At 37.1% G+C, this 16,576-nt stretch overlaps 2 protein-coding genes across 8 annotated transcripts; one reads left to right on the top strand and one right to left on the bottom strand.

Annotated features, from left to right (window-relative positions):
- Positions 1 to 3,528: 3,528 nt before the first annotated feature.
- LOC121744099 lies at positions 3,529 to 9,511 on the bottom strand. 7 transcript variants are annotated; one of them, XR_006038480.1, is made up of 6 exons: positions 8,759 to 9,511; positions 5,629 to 8,433; positions 5,105 to 5,158; positions 4,518 to 4,927; positions 4,127 to 4,178; positions 3,529 to 3,764 (listed from the first exon to the last, which is right to left on the bottom strand). XR_006038480.1 is itself a non-coding variant. In XM_042137539.1 (4 exons), exons 1-4 carry the CDS (start codon positions 9,209 to 9,211, stop codon positions 4,643 to 4,645), a joined length of 3,597 nt encoding a protein of 1,198 aa, XP_041993473.1. In that variant the 5' UTR covers positions 9,212 to 9,511; the 3' UTR covers positions 3,529 to 4,642. The 7 variants fall into 7 exon arrangements, 1 of the variants encoding a protein (XP_041993473.1); XR_006038478.1 differs by having other exon boundaries at positions 4,581 to 4,927; XR_006038477.1 differs by having other exon boundaries at positions 4,127 to 4,927.
- A 925-nt stretch (positions 9,512 to 10,436) lies between these two features.
- LOC121745143 (superoxide dismutase [Cu-Zn], chloroplastic-like) lies at positions 10,437 to 13,022 on the top strand. The gene is made up of 8 exons (XM_042138934.1): positions 10,437 to 10,775; positions 10,984 to 11,045; positions 11,131 to 11,170; positions 11,251 to 11,346; positions 11,437 to 11,468; positions 11,560 to 11,635; positions 11,781 to 11,834; positions 12,730 to 13,022. The coding sequence occupies exons 1-8, from the start codon at positions 10,475 to 10,477 to the stop codon at positions 12,753 to 12,755; spliced, it is 687 nt and encodes a 228-aa protein (XP_041994868.1). The 5' UTR covers positions 10,437 to 10,474; the 3' UTR covers positions 12,756 to 13,022.
- Positions 13,023 to 16,576: the final 3,554 nt, after the last annotated feature.

The raw sequence follows: 16,576 nt of genomic DNA, 5'->3' as shown, positions 1-16,576 counted from the left end.
TAAAAATAGCAACTCTTTCCATTTTAATCTGTTCCTTAAAAATAACAACTTTCAAACTTTTTATTTTAGGAAATCTTTACACCCATGTACATCAATTTATTTACTCCTTATACCACTAATAAAGTGGACCTTATAATCCACTAATATTAATTTTTCTCTACATCTCTTACTTTACCACTTTTTTCTCTTCCTCTCTCTTACTTCACCACCCTTTTTTCTCCCTTTTTACCAATTTTTATCTTTCTCTCTCTTAATTTACCACTTTTTTCTATTCTTCTCTCTTACTTTACCACATTTTCTCTCCCTCTCTCTTACTTTACTAATTTTTCTCACCCTCTCTCTTACTTTATCAAATTGTGCATTAAAATATTTGTCGTTTCAAATATTTTTATTCTTAAAAAACAGAGGGAGTAAGCTTGCATAGGAGACCTTCTCGGAAGAAAATACTAATAGTTGATGATAAGCAAAACTAGTAACAACCATAAAAATGTAAAAATGCCATCAAGTATCAACTACTCCATAAGATTAAGGTAAAATTTTAAAGCTAACCAATTCACTTTGGTAGAAATTAATTCTAACCACAAAATTTAAAATGCTTCCCTCCATCATTTTGGAAGTAGGTGAAGATTCTCCACAAACCCATTTCTGACAATTTCCAAATCCATCCCAATTAGGGAAGATTGGATCATGAATCCAGTTCAAGGGTAAAATTGTCCGTATCGAAATAGAAGGTTTGGCGATAGCAAAATTATGCCTTTGCATAATGAGCAGGGCAGGAAAAATTGAGGGGGAAAGTAGAATGTGCGGTGGAGGTGGGGACCACGTGTAGTAACTCTTACAGCTAAGCAGCTTGTCCGAACGACTGCCACGTGGACGTAATGGATAAGGGCCAAGTCACATGGGATACGTGATGTTGTCTTATTCGTCATATTTCTTCATAGAATTCTCTAGAACTCTATCGTCTCATCTCCTTTAATTATATAAATATTTAACAAAATATTTGAATATTACTATGTGAAAGTATATCTTTTTTTTACGGACCAAATATGAAGAGTGGTTGAAGAAGATATTTAAATGCAAAAATCTTTTTATAGATTTAATACTTTCTCCCTTCGTCCCCACTAAGCTGAGTCTTATTCCTTTTTCGGATTCAAACTAAAATCATTCGTATTTTATTCCATCACCTTACTCTCACTCTTTGAATTTTTTAATTAATTCATTTCTCATATTATTCAATATAATTTCTTAATCTATGTGCCCAAAAATTTGATTCCATGATAGAGAGAATAATATTTTTATATTTTAATTTGTGGGAAATTAATATCTTCAATTACTTTGCAAAGTTTGCACTAAGTTTGGTGATGAAGTTTGGAAAAAATCCAAAATCAAAACTTTAAATTAATGTTTTGAAGAATATTAAGAGCATCCACAGTGGTTATAGTCCAGCAATAGTCTAGCCACAAACTCCTCCCGCCACATTATCAATACTAAAAATCCTCCTGGCACATTAGAAATAGCTCAGCCATAGCCTAGCCATATCATAAATAGTCCAGCCACATCAATAGCCACATCACTAATAACACAATATACGGAATTTAATTTACGAGACATATACGGGAAACATCAATAATACTATTTTAATTTTTAAAAAAAGTACAAAATTTTTTAAAAAGTACATTAATAAAAAAAATTACATTCAAAATCGCAAAAAGTACATTACTTTAAAAAAATCACTTGCCGTATAATACAAGTGGTGCGAATGAAAATGAAGTGCAAATCGCGTATATATAGTGTTTCGAAAATTAAAAATAAAAAATAAAAAATCCGCTGGGCTATGCGCTGGGCGATCCGGGCGCTGCAATGGAGCCGAGCGGATCGCCCAGCGCATAGCCCAGCGGATTTTGACCGCCTAGCGCTAGGCGAAATTGATTTCCGGAAAACCGCTCGGCGGTTTTCGGCTCCTCCAATGGTTCGCCTAGCGACCGCCTAGCGCCGGCGCTCGGCTAGGCGGTGCGCTAGGCGCTATTGTGGATGCTCTGAAGCTTCATGTTTGGATTGTCCTCTCATGATGTTGTGTCGTCCGACCTTCCGAAATGAATTCAAATGAGTCAATAATTCGAACTCTACTATTCGAATCCTAATTCAATATTTTAGTGATTGAAGGATTGGAAAAAAAAAATTAAAAAGTATATCAAAAGTATATTAAAATGTAAGTTTTTATTTAGTGTGTTAGTTATTAGTATCTTACAAAATTTCGTCATTAATTTTGACATAATCTTATAAAATATACTACTCCAGTAACTAATTATACTTCCTCCGTCCCGGACTACTTGCACTTATTTTCTTTCTGGGTGTCCCAAGTTATTTGCACTCTTTCCATTTTTAGTAAAAATTATCACCTACAGCCGCGATTGTTGACTTTGCTATACACTAATTCCTTAATTTCTATGCCGAAAATGAAATGTGCGAGTAGTCCGGGACGGAGGGAGTACTATGTTAAAATCATTAGAAAAATGGAAATTAAATTCGAATTTTAGATAGCTGAAAACGACAACAAATACGTGACAAAAGATTCTATTGGCGACAATATCTCCACCAATTACAATGACCATTGTACCCTCCTTTTGCAGTGATTTTCCATCACTACTTTGAAGTTTGAAATATGAATGTTCAATACTAAAATTAACGCTTTCCAATTTTTAGTTGTATTTCATTGTAGCTTTGAAAATAATGTTTCGACCCACGTTTTTTTATATATATACCTAGAAAATAGAGATGACAGCCTCTTTGACACAAATTTCTAGCCACACAATTTCTTCTACGTATATAAATGTATTATAATAATCTCCATACTCAATTAAATATTTTACTTTACTCAAACACAAATTATTGGAGTAATAAATTAGTTGATCGTGGGTGGTAAAAAAAGCTAATAAAATATTAAAGTTTTTTATATATTACCTTTATAACGCAGTACTCCCTCCGTCCCACCTAAGCAAGACGTTTCTATTTTGGCACAAGAATTTAATTAGTGGTGTTTGATGAATTAAATTATTAATGGTAAAGTAAGAGAGAGAGTAAGTAAGAAGGAAAAAAAGAGAAAAAAGTAAGAGAGAATATAAAGTAAGAAAGAGAAAGAGAGAATAAAGTAAAAGAGAATATAAAGTAGGAGAGATAAGAGGATAAAGTAGGAGAGATTAATGAGTTGATTGTTTCCAAAAAAAGAAACGTCACGCTTAGGTTGGGACGTACCAAAAAAGAATACGTCTCACTTAGGCTAGGCTGGGACGAAGGAAGTATGTTATAAGTAGAATGAATTAATGAAATTTATAATTTATTTATCGCGAAAAATAAAATAAGATTATTATTTCAAAATTAGCCATCTGCTATTCATTCCTGTGATAAACTTTGTCCCAACCCACGTCACCGATTTTGGTTTTTGGTCATGTTTGATTTACAGTCGATGATTTTCGTTGGTGAATAATAGAAGATGATGTTGGTGAGAGGAAGATAAGAAGGAGAGGTGTATGATCTGGGCAAAGACATCGACTCAATTTGGACAAAAATGTTCGCAAAATAACAAAATGAGATATTTAATAAGCTAGCAATAAAGCATCACAACTTTCATAATTCCATCTCTTCATAATTCCTTCGACATATCTCTGAGTTGCAAGGACTCCTGTGTTCCGCACAGTCCATGGGAAAATGTATTTCACGCCGCGACGGCCACTGGCCCAGCCCAGCCCATCGGAGACGCTGCTCATCTGCAATTTAAATCACAAGATTTGTAGAATTACGATCAACAAATAAACTTATTCTCCCAGCAAGATTTGTAGAATTACTATTCCGGAAAAATAAATCATTGGAAAAATTCCTAATAATCCACCAATCACTCTTGTTAAAATCAAAGATTTATAGGTTATAGAAGACGAAAACGGTGCTTCATCTTTTCGCGTTTTACCAAATCAGTTTCGCCCTTAACTTGTACTCTACCAAACAAGGTAAACATTTGATGAAAAGTAAGTAGAGATAAGAATGCAATGAAATGAATAGAGATGCAAGTTTAGAGAAAATGGATGAGAATCTATCGAGATGTATAAAGATAATAAGGAAAACGCATAGGAACCTCCATAGCTGAAGGCCAGCAATCTCAGGGCTGCTGTATCAAACGGAGAAACCTGAAAATCGAAGCTTAGGTAAGCAAGCCAGTTAAGTATTGACGACTTCTATAATTCGTTTTCTTTTCCCCGATTACAGATGGAAGCCAACTTCACCAGTCCTCTTCGTAGTTGTGGAAAGAGGAAAAAGTACAGTGAGAAACTAAACTCCGGAGCTCTAAAAGGAACAATATTATTTGCAAGCTTATCATGTTTACAGCATACTAAGTTTTAGAAGAACACATCTTTCATCTACTATCCATTTTCATTATGTCAATTATATATACGCACTTATATATCTATTGCACTCACTGACACTCCAATGAAAGAGTCTTGTTAAGATTTGAATGCTCTATATACCTGACATAAAAAAGGTTGAAAATTCATATTTTTGACTTCTCACAGCACACTTCGAGGATTTACCTCATGCGGTAGGGGAAGTCTCCACTTGCAAAGTACCCAGAAACCGAGTACAAGTCAATCGTCTATGGAGCAGGAAAGTTTTTTGACGTCAACCACGCTGATTCGGGATTAAGAGCGCCCCGATTTGGCATAACCTGCAAAGCTGTTCCCCTCTTTATACATGCAGTGAGGTGTGGCTGATTTTCAAAAGGTTTAAGAGAATGCAGACTCCCATCCTCCAGTTCTACACCATAAACAAAAGGAAGCCTCAAAGAGAGGAAACTATCTGGCGGCAGAATCGCAGGGCAGCCCAAGCTGAATTGTAGCTTTTGTTCACGATCAGGGATAGAGGGAGGTAAACAAGATAACTGCAATTAGGGAAGACTTGTCAAGCACAGGGAACATAATTTCAGTAGCACGGTTCATAAAGAAAATATTATACAGCTTGCATGAATCTATATCAATCACGAAGGGGAAGCATGAGACTTCAAATGACTGTAAACTGGAATTACATATAAAAAGAAAGATTTTCACTAGTTGCATACCTCAAATTGAATAACTGGGTTTGCAGCCAAAACAATCGGAGATGAAGGAGTCACCTGTATATAAAAAAGCAAATTTAGTAGTACAATGTTTTTTCAAGACCTTCTTTACAAAACGATGGATATCATAGTCTGACGTAGTTTTAACAACTAAAATGAACTCACTTTGAAAGAGCATATAATTAAAGCCTGACATGTACATATGGGTGATATGGAATTCTAAGCACGAAAAGAGATGCAGGGAAAACATAATAGATCATATTAACTAAATTTTCTGTTTGAAAAATGTGAATTCAAACATAAAATTAGGTTTTGAGAGAACAGGGAAAAAAAGAAGCACAGGCAACACAAATTATCATATCATCCACAAAAGACGTAATCACCTAAGTTGGTTTTACCAAAAACACCTGCTGGTACAGGATGTTATCCAAGCAGTTAAAGTCCAAGTAACAGGAATTGCAGAAGTTAAAATGTTATGACATGTGATAAATGACCAGATTTAATGCAGTAGACGAAGAAGAATATACCACAAAGATCCTCTGCAGCTGTGAGATAGCACTTGCATACTTAACATTAGATGTATTGTTTTTGGACCTTGACTCCCTACAATGTGGACAGTTCATATATATCGGTAAGTTTCTATTCAAAAGGGAGAAGGCACCACCGTGAACATCAATACTAGTGGGTTTAAGGTCATCAAGATCCTCGGCAAGGTTTCTATTGTTTCTGTTTCTGTTCCCATTGACCACTTTCTCTTTTGACTTCTCAAGGTTCTTCGCCTTACTAATACCACCACCCATGACTAGCCCATGTCCCTGCCGTCTGGTTCTACCACTGTTGCCAAGTTTACCCAATTTAGCTGGATCTTGTTTTTTATCTGAGTTTTCCACTGGCAAAGGGAGACCATTCTCCTCAAGCACTGAGAATGGTGACCCCAGGTCACTAAGATGAGCCCGAGTTAATATAAACCTATGGCCACGGGGACACTCATGTTCAAACCCCACATATACAGTGGCAGCCTTCATTGGAGGATTGGTGGCCTTAATCTGTTCACCACCAATCACATTTAAAGAAGGTATATTGCTTCCAATATGAGGAAAAGAATCGCCATACTCTGTGGCATTGTTAGCAGTGCCAATATGCTGCAAATTATCAACGGGCACAGTATCTTTAACCTTTAGAGTTTCTTGACTGTAGACAGCATCGCCAAGTTTGTCCAGATCCCTGTGCCGTCCATCATGTAATTTAACACCTTTCTCAGCATCTTGTATAGGCTGTTTTCTAGAAAAGAGTGGAGGAAATGCAGAGTTAGCAGCAGTTCCAGTAACAACTTCAGAAAATGGTTTTCTCAATGTAATGTTGGATAATCCTCGACCAGCACTCAATTGTTTACTACCATTTCCAGTGATATCCGAATAGGGCTTTTTTGGAGTCCCAACTCCATTTTGTGCCCTTCCAGCTCCTAACCGAGCAACATCAGATGTTTGATCATCTGCTTCTAAAGCAGTTTCGAATCCGGGATTTCTGTCTGAGGAACCCTGCTGGAAGTCATTTAGCGGTGGTTTCTCAAGAAATATAGTCCACCTAAGAAGAAATTTCTCAGTTGCACAAAATCCACTTTGGATTAAACCTTTTGAAGGATCATAATACCTTGCACCCCCAATACGAATCAAATTCCATGATGAAGGTTGAATGGGTCCCTTAACAATTCCTTCTGGCAACTTAACTCTTGGAAGAAGCTTATCACAATCAACGAAGGTATTGCCCACAACATTTGCCGAATCAAAATCAAAAGGATCAGGCCGCAATAGCCTAGAACGCCCACATGCACAAGCATGGAGGTAAACAAATCCACTTGAATGATGTTTGATCTCATCACTGGAAATAGATTTTATGTCATGCTTTTGATGCATGCAAGGTTTCCCAGTCAGACTAACTGCATCACACAATTGCCTTCCAGAACTCCAGATAGACATGCATTCGTCCTCCAATTTTTTAAAATACAGGTGCACGGCAGGTCCCTTCACCATAGACATAAAGGCATGCAACGCTTTCTTTAAATGGACCTCGTGCTGAAAACTTGGATAACAAGGAGGAAGATCCTTCAAATACACCTCCTTTGCAACTGGAAAGGCTTTTTCACACCACGAGATTGAAAATCTAGTGTTCATTCCAATACCATTCTCCAGAAGTGACGATGCAGATTGATATGGATCAGAAGACGTTGGTACAGTTTCTGTCAGTGGTATGCTTGCATCCTGCTCTTGCATGTGGTTAATTTTTCCTTGATATGTGCAAGCAGGTTTTACAGAAAGAATTCTGTGAAGAATCGACTGAGAAGAAGTTGACCATATCTCTAAAGTTGGGAGCTCGGGGGGGTTAACTGACTTTGCAGAAGCAGCAGATGCAGAGGTCGAGGCTGCTGCAGCCGCCGCTGCAGCAGCAACCATACCAACACCTGCAGCACCGCTGCTGCCATTACCCAGCAAACCACCTCTTCCTCTTAGAAGATCAGACTGCTTGTGGATGAACTCCTTCACAGAGAGGATATCCTCCTTGTTTGTATTTTGATGGTGACTTTCATGCAAAAGAGAATCTGGGGTTGCTTTCCCATTTAATACTTGATCAACAAGGCCAATTGCAAACTCGAGAGATTCACAACTCTGAGTTGAGCAAGCATCTACGAGTGAAACAGCCTTTGATGCATCCAGTGTAAAAAGAGGGGCCGAGTTAGCAACTGCACCAGTCCTTGACCCACCATGACTGCCTTCGAATACTGAAAGCGTTCGGCATTTTTTTATTGAAAACCGAATTTGTGCCTCAAGGGATGATTGTAATTTTTTCCTCAGTCCACCTTCAGAATTGTTCACAGGCCGTGCAAGCATAACAACAGAACTAGATCCTTTAGCACCCATTCCTGGTCTCGCAGAGATGTTAAAACTTGACGGCACATTTAAGGACGAGGTCTCTGAAGACTGTTCCGTATTAAAAATCTCAGAGAAATCATCAACAAACACAAAGAGTACAACTGGGGTACATTGACCGGGTAGCAAGGAGGTGAAGGAACCTAAACCTGACATTACTGAATTGGCTGAAGCATTGCGATTCTGAATCCCTTGAATTTTACCAGGAACAGCATTACTAAATAATGCCCTGGAAGCAGGTATTCGTGACTGAGCTGAAGAACGTGGCCTAGACGCTATGGATGATATATTTTGTGATTTAATAAATGGAACTATTGAATGTTTAGCAGCTTGCAGAACCCGGAACTTTTTTAGCAATTGAGTATCGAAGCGTGACCCCTCCTGGATCAGTATTACAACATGACAGACCTGCAGGGCTAATGTAAGTTCAACTGACTTACTCTATAAAGATTTCAATTAACAGTGAAATAATCATCACATTCAGCTACATTGCATTCTTCTAATTTACAATATAACATAACAATGATCATGATTTTTCAAATGCCCTTAAACCTATTCAGTTTTCAGCATATCCAATTGTTTCCCTTTTCAGAAGATCTGCTAAAACCCTAAAACATTTCTTCACAAACTAAAACAAAATTCACAATGTAAACTCAAAATCCAAAGAAATTCAACAGTCCAAAATTCATAGAAACAAACATAAAATCAAGTTAAAAAATTGAATACAACTCACAGTGAACATAAAAATCAATCCCTTGAGATCCCCGAGCTCGCGATCCTCCAAATCCGACTCTAAACCCATCCTCCCCTCCGACAGCATCGCCTCAGCTAGTGTGCAGTCAGCCATGGAGAATTGCAGGTACAAAATCCCCCTGTCTTCGTCGAGATAGAAGCTCAAATTCCTGCTCTCCAGCCATATCCTCATCTCCGAGTCGATCCTATCGGGCTCGAAGCGAAAAGGAGTGTCCAAACCGCCGGAGCCAAAGGCGTAGGAGTCGACGATTTTGTTGATGAGATGGGCGACTTCGTGGCGGCGCCTCCCTACGAATCCGACCACCACGACGCCGTTCTTAGTGGGCGGAGATGCGTCGGGCGGCGGCGGGGGCTGCGGAGGGAGGGGGTGCGTGGGGGCGGGCGACGGCGGTGGGCGAACTAGCACTCGGATTGATTGAGAGTGTGTTTCCATGGAATGCGGCGGCGGCGCCGGCTGATCTCCGTGTGTCTGTGTTTTTAGCTCCGAACGGGCCGAGACAATATCTATACGGGTCGGGTACGGGTGGGGCCCAATTGATTAAATTTCGGGTTGATGAAGAATTTGCTCAGGAAGTCAAGTGAGCCAAAACTCGCCGCAGAATTCTTCTACATATATCAATCAACCAAAATCAAATCTTTCAAGCAAGCCATCATCTTCGGAAGATTTATGCAAAATGGGTTGTTTAAATCCTAACATTCTCACTCATTCTTTAATTGCACCCACCAAATCAGATGGTCTTTTCGGCCTATGCCAGATTCGATTTTTGGAGTATATAATACTAATACTAATGGGCTAATTTAATTATTTGTCATGGTTAATTCATTATCTTCATTTACAAAAATCATTATTTTTATTTCTTTTATTTTCTTTTACCATACTTTATTCTCAATTCATTTTTTTTCTCTATTTAACTCATTAAATATCGATTTCTTAATCTCTATAACAAAAAAAATATTTCAATTATTGTAAAATAGAGAGTATCATTGTTTTTATATTTGCTCATTACAAAATTAGTCCGATATCTATAACTCCCTTCGTCCGCCATTAGGAGCCTCATTTATTGGTGGTACGAATTTTAAGAAATGTTAAGAAAAGTGGATGAAAAAAGTTAGTGGCATAGGGGTTCCACTTATATATATTAGTTTTAAATGAAATGTGAGTGGAATGAGTTAGTGAAAGATGATACCCTATTACCATTTATGGTAAAAGTGAACTGAGACTTATATTTACGGATGGACTGAAATGAAAAAATGGACTCCTATTCGCGGACAGAGGGAGTACTAAAATATACTTTTCTTGCTCATTTATCAATTTGTTTCCATTTATTGCATGAGACTATTTTTTATTGAAGGACCAAAATGGAAATATGACATTACTTTATATGGACGGATGGAGTATTTTTTATTGTTATTATTTTAATAAATAATATATAAATAAATAAAATAAGGAATATGAATCGAATTATTTACAATAAATAGTATGGATAGAATTATTTATCCAGTCTAAAATAGTAGTCATACCCAATTAAAAGGCCCAATCTACGAAACAAAGGTTGGGCCGAATCAATGTGAAATTGAACATGAAAGCTCAGCCCAAACATGACGACAACAGGACACGTGGCGAAAAAAGAGAATAAATCAAAAGATTCAACAGTCGTCGCCCACCCACACACACACACTCACCTAATCCAATCCTATGCAAGCAGTTCTCGCAGTCATGGCCGCACACTCTGTTCTTGCAGCCGTCTCCGCCTCCTCCGTCCCCCAACAACCTCTCCTCTTCCCCACCATTTCCTCCACCTCTTCACAATCGCCCCAATTTCACTCCTCCTTCCACGGTGTCGCTCTCAAGGCCAAGGTCCGCCCATTTCTATCCCTCTCCGCCGCCGCCGCCCCCAAGCCTCTCGCCGTCGTATCCGCCGCAAAGAAGGCTGTCGCCGTCCTCAAGGGGACTTCCGGCGTCGAGGGCGTTGTCACTCTTACCCAGGATGGCGAAGGTAACCTCACTTTCTCTCTCAGTCATTTCGTCGAACACCTTTGCTTCGTTGTTTTTATATGTGTTCTTGTGCTTATACTGCTATTTTGTAGTTATTTATCCAATTCAGCATCTTTTATGAAGTGGGATTTGCACCTTATAGTCTGATTATCGTTTATCAGCATACATTGTGATTTCACTTTAATATATTCGTTTGCTTGGCGTCGTAGGACTAACTACTGTGAACGTTCGTATCACCGGGCTCACTCCGGGCAAGCACGGATTTCATTTGGTGAGTGTTTATTTGGTAAACTTGGAAACTTTTGCACAATTGAGTTATGAATCTAAAAAAACTCTGTTTCCTGTTGTGACTGAAGCACGAGTTTGGTGACACTACAAATGGATGCATTTCAACAGGTTGGGACTTTATTGATTTATCATCATAAGCTGAAATGCGTTTTCTGTTCTTGATAATTGCTATTTTTTGCTATTGATAGGACCACATTTCAATCCGAATGGTTTGACACACGGAGCTCCTGAAGATGAAGTCCGTCATGCGGGTGACCTGGGAAACATAATTGCCAACGCCGAGGGTATTATTTTGTTCTCGCATTTCTGATGTCGTCTATTGCATTCGTTCAAGTTCTCACCTTTTTTTATCTGATGCGATGAAATTGACATAGGCGTGGCTGAGGCAACAATAGTGGACTCTCAGGTAGCACCCTTTATGCCAGGATTTAGAATTTAATGATTGTTCGTTTTGGGATTAAAAGTATGAGCTGAGCATTTTCTTTGTCAAAATGCAGATACCTTTGACTGGTCCTAACGCAGTTGTTGGAAGAGCCTTTGTTGTTCATGAACTCGAGGATGATCTTGGAAAGGGTACGTTAAATAATTTTAGTTATGATGACGCTTTTTTCAGTTGTCTCTGTCTTTTAATTTCCTTTGCAGCAATTGAAGTCACCATATTTCATATCCATCTAGCTTGTGAGTTTAATCAACTTCCATTGAATTGTTTGATCCACAGGTGGTCATGAGCTCAGTCTTTCTACTGGCAACGCTGGAGGCCGCTTGGCTTGTGGTAGGCAACCTTTTTCTTCTAATGCATTCTCAAACTTTCTACTACCCGAATCATGACATTGCTGCATTTGAATATATCGCATTGGCTCTGCAGTTTGTACTTTCTCGAGATCTTCAGCATCAAGCAATCATTTTTCTCAAGTTCACCTAAAACATTATTTGCATCATGTGTTGATTTCAGTTGTGTGCATATACGGTGACAGCTAACTACTAATCTTATAGCTCTTGAGAATCTAAATAGTTGGGGATAAAGTTGACCTAAAAGTTTTAGAGCTAATTTATATTGAAGAAAATTTGACCAAACATGTTCGTTGGCTTAGTTTTTCTTGGGCTCTCGTTATATTTTTGTTTTCTTAAGTGGAATAACTACAAATTTGGGCTGCCACATCACACAGACATTGGTCCAAAAAAGAAAAAAAAAGTTCATTTTGCGATTGAAACTTGGCTTGAACTTTGTGACTTTTTTTAAATTAATCCCCATAAATTTACCTTTTTCCCTAGTCAACCGTACTCCATGACTAAATCTGACGTTCTTATATTCCCGTTTAGCTCTTCAAGTTGTTCTTTCATCATCTCATTATATGCTTGGTTGGCTGCTTTTATCTTTATCATCATCATCTTCTTCTAGCTAATTAAACATATGAATAATTGATTGCACGAATCTAGTTTCTGAGATATCCATATTATCACTTGACATCGATGATTGATGACTGAAAACTATAAAGAATGGATGGTAGACATACTTTTGGAATGCTAGAAGTGTTTAAGGCTGCAGCATGACCACCCGATTATATCATGTTTATTTCTGATGAAATGTTTTATAGAGCCCAAATTTGTTTCGTTTTGCACCAACATTCTTCATCTCATTGATACCTTCTTCTATATGCAACGTGCAGGGGTTGTGGGTTTGACTCCCCTCTAAACTAAGCCATTGCTTCAAAAAGGTCAACCCTGTTGTGCACTCTGCATCTGTCTGTGGTTCGTATAGAGGCTCGTGGTAGCAGCAGTTCTACATTGTAGTATTAGATAAGTGGCATCTATCATTGTCTACAAGTAATTGTGTGCCTGAGCTGGATATAACCATCATCGTATAAACTCCCCTTTGCTTCTTTTAACATTCCAAGCTCGTTTCCATTGTTATTGCTTGAATTTGCTTGGATTGAAATAAAATCGGGATTAAATTGTTAAATGTGGTAAAAATTTCTGGTTGGATGTCATGTTTCATGAACGAGGCCTTACCAAGGTGCCCTCGGAACTGCCAGGATCGAGAGTAGTGTTTTCGTATCGTTTCACCTAACATTATTGGAAGGGACACCAACTTCTTGTTACAAAGCTTAAGATAGAAAATACTCTTATATAGGCTATAGCCATTACTTCAATTCCTGCCACTTTATGTTGGATAATTGTGAACTATTGATGGGATATACTATAACTAGAGTGATGTATATGGATATTACTTAGTTTGAGATATTTTTCGTAAGTATTGTGAAAGTTGGGGATTTTTAAAAAGGACAAATGGTTGGAAAAACTATGAATTTTAGTCAAATCTTGGCCAATCTTGCAACTTTCAATAATAGTCAATTAGTACTACTACATAATTTTGGCATTTTTCTCGATTGTTGGATTTGTTTGTAATTAGATGAAATTGTAATTTGAAATATTTTATGTAGTTTTTGTGGCAATTTGCAATAACATAAATAGAATATTTTTCTAAATATCAAGAAATTGGGAATAGACTTATCCCTTGGAATAAAATAAATTTGAATAACTAAACTCACGATGTATTAATACTATCACTTCCACGACTATAGACCTGCCACTTTAGCTTTTTCTTAAGTAAAAAGTTAGCTTAAACTAAATTCACATAAATAACTTAGATACTAAAAAATCACCACAAATAATCTAGCTCACGATATTTATGGTTAACATAGCCTAAGCCTAAGGAGTAGCAGTTCCACCTATCACAAGAGTATTATATTCCTTCCGTCTCAAAAAAATAATCTTATTTTTTTATTTTGTCTGTTCCATAAAAATAATACTATATTTCTATTTTTGGTAAATTTTTTCTCTCACATAAGGCGGACATCATTCTCCACTAATAATACTTTAAACACTTATTTTTCTATATTTCTCTTACTTTACCAATTTTACATTAAAACACATGTCATCCTCGAAGTCGGACGGAGAGAGTAATTAATTAGAGCTGACTCAATTTGAATAATAGTACTTTACAACTGTATATTTATTCAATATTTTTTCTCAACTAGTCTTGTTTAGAATTTGTATTGGAATTTTCGATTTACATTGGAATATTGTCTTGATATTTGAAATCTAATCTCAATCTCAATCTCAATCTCAATCTCAATCTCAATCTCCTCTTCTGCTTTAGTGTGTCACGTATAAAGAAATTATAAATACTACTCCCTCCGTCCACAAAAATATACAATTTCTTATTTTGAAAACTTTTTTTCTTTCTATTGAGGTGAGACTCTTTCTCCACTAACAATACTTTAATTAATTTTTCACTCTATCCCTCTCTTACTTTACCAATTTTGTATTAAAATACTTGCCGAACCCAAATTGCGTATTCTTTGGGACGGGGAGAGTATCAAAGATCCAAAATAGATCAAATAGAAACGTCCATTTATCAAATACAGATAAGCTACTTGAAAGGAGAGTGATGATAGACGTGAAGAACACAAATTGCATAAAAACGATCATAACATGTGTGTTTTTTTATACTATGAAAATAAATTAACCACTCAAATATAATCTAAAATACGTGTGTTTTATGCCTTTATCTTTCTGATGATCACTAAAATCAATATTGAGTTTAATTTAAGTCCTAAGCAGAATAAATCTTAAATAAAATGAAATTATTGGTTCGCTTAAAAAAAGCCGGCCGAATATTGTTGTCTATCTGTACTTTTTGTCAAGCATAATTTCATTTAATATATAAAATTTTATCAAATTCTGATATGTTTCATAAAATTTCAAAACAAAATATTAAATTAAGAAATTTTAACCTTTTCAATTACTCATCGGTACATATTCAAGTAAAATCAACGATAATGTGCAACTGAAATTCCTTCGTGGACAAGAAATTTCAACCTTATCAATTATCTCATCTATACTTAAAAACGTCACTTCGCACCTTCTAATTACACTTATATCTTACTATTTGTTTCTTAATAGTAATATATTTTCTATCATGACCATTATTTTTGTACACCCATGAAATAATGACTTGTTACATCTAGATGGAGTACTAGTATAAATATAGCTAGCATTCAAAAATCAGTTTCAATTATACATGTACGGCACTCCATTAATTTTAACCAATACAATTAATTAAACATATAAAATTTATGTATCCTTCCTCACATTAATAATGACCCACTCCAGTATTGCATTAGGCATTAATTTTTATAATGGGCTATCAACACTATAGATTACTATTCTCAGCCGTTTTTACAAGAAGTTATTTAATCATTTTGAAAATTAGTGTCATTTGATTGAGTAATAAGACATGTTTAATAAAATAATTTTATTAAATGTTTTGGTTTCCATAATCATGCATGCATGTAAATTAGTGATACGTATGATATGCTCTTCACCACACACTAATTTTTATAGTATAATATTATTAGCGTATAGGGTGACGATATAGTATTTAATTTTTAGCATTTATTTTTATTTTTGAAGAAGTATATAGTGACGGTAGTTACGTTTGCATTGAATGTGCAAATATTCATCGCCACAAGTACAATTTGGTCTTAATTGATTACTAACTGAAGTGCAATTAATATTTTCGAGATTAGCAATTACTGTCATAAATTACACATAAATGATGATGAAGAAAAAAGAAAAAAACCTAACTTTTGGTGTGTAGCTAGGGGATGGGATCCCCTGCTGTGGTGGGAGCACAGCATGGGCTGCTGGCCTCTCACATACAAATTTTTTAATAATAAATTTGAATTATTAAAAAAAATTAATATAAAAAAGTTTTTGTGAGGAGCAGCAGCCCCTGCTGGCTCCCCACCACAGCAGGGGATCCCATCCCATGTAGCTAGTGGGAGTAAAAAATTAATTTAACTTCAGTGTTAATAAGGACATTTACCATCGGTGACAATATTTGGTGATCAAATCTGAGATGCGAGCACAAATCGTATATTGTGGGAGAGTGAGACAGACCGCAGATTTGACCATTTGAGCAAACTGCAGAGTAGTCCGTATACATGGAATCGGCAAGTCCAGCAACACATGAGTTGTGAGCGTTTGAAGTGAACTTAAAAAGTGACATAACTCTATTTGAAATTGGAATATCCTAAGGGCATCCACAATGGGACGGATGTCCCGGCGGACATCCCGACGGACTTCCAAAAACGCCTCCTGCCACGCCATAAGGACATCCCAGTGCATTGTCACGCCATAAGGACATCCCACTACACAATGACAGACATCCACAAGGACATCCCGACGAACATCCACAAAAAACAATAAAAAAATCGGGACGTCCGTCGTGTCAACACAATGGCGGACGTCCCGGAAAGCCGCGGAACTCCGGTGTTCGCAGCGGACGTCCGTATCCGTATGCATGCTGCCTAATGGCGGACGTCCCGCACACCGGTCCGACGTCCGCCGGGACATCCGCCATTGTGGATGCTCTAAAGTTGGAAATAGGCAAGGAGATTGGTGGCTACAATCTACTTGTTGGTTAACTATTCACATGCTTTGCTTTTC

This window comes from Salvia splendens, chromosome 8 (assembly GCF_004379255.2).
Source record: "Salvia splendens isolate huo1 chromosome 8, SspV2, whole genome shotgun sequence".
NCBI classification, from domain to species: Eukaryota; Viridiplantae; Streptophyta; class Magnoliopsida; order Lamiales; family Lamiaceae; genus Salvia; species Salvia splendens.
Note: the sequence above shows the minus strand (reverse complement) of the source record. Positions and strands in the feature narration are given on the sequence as shown.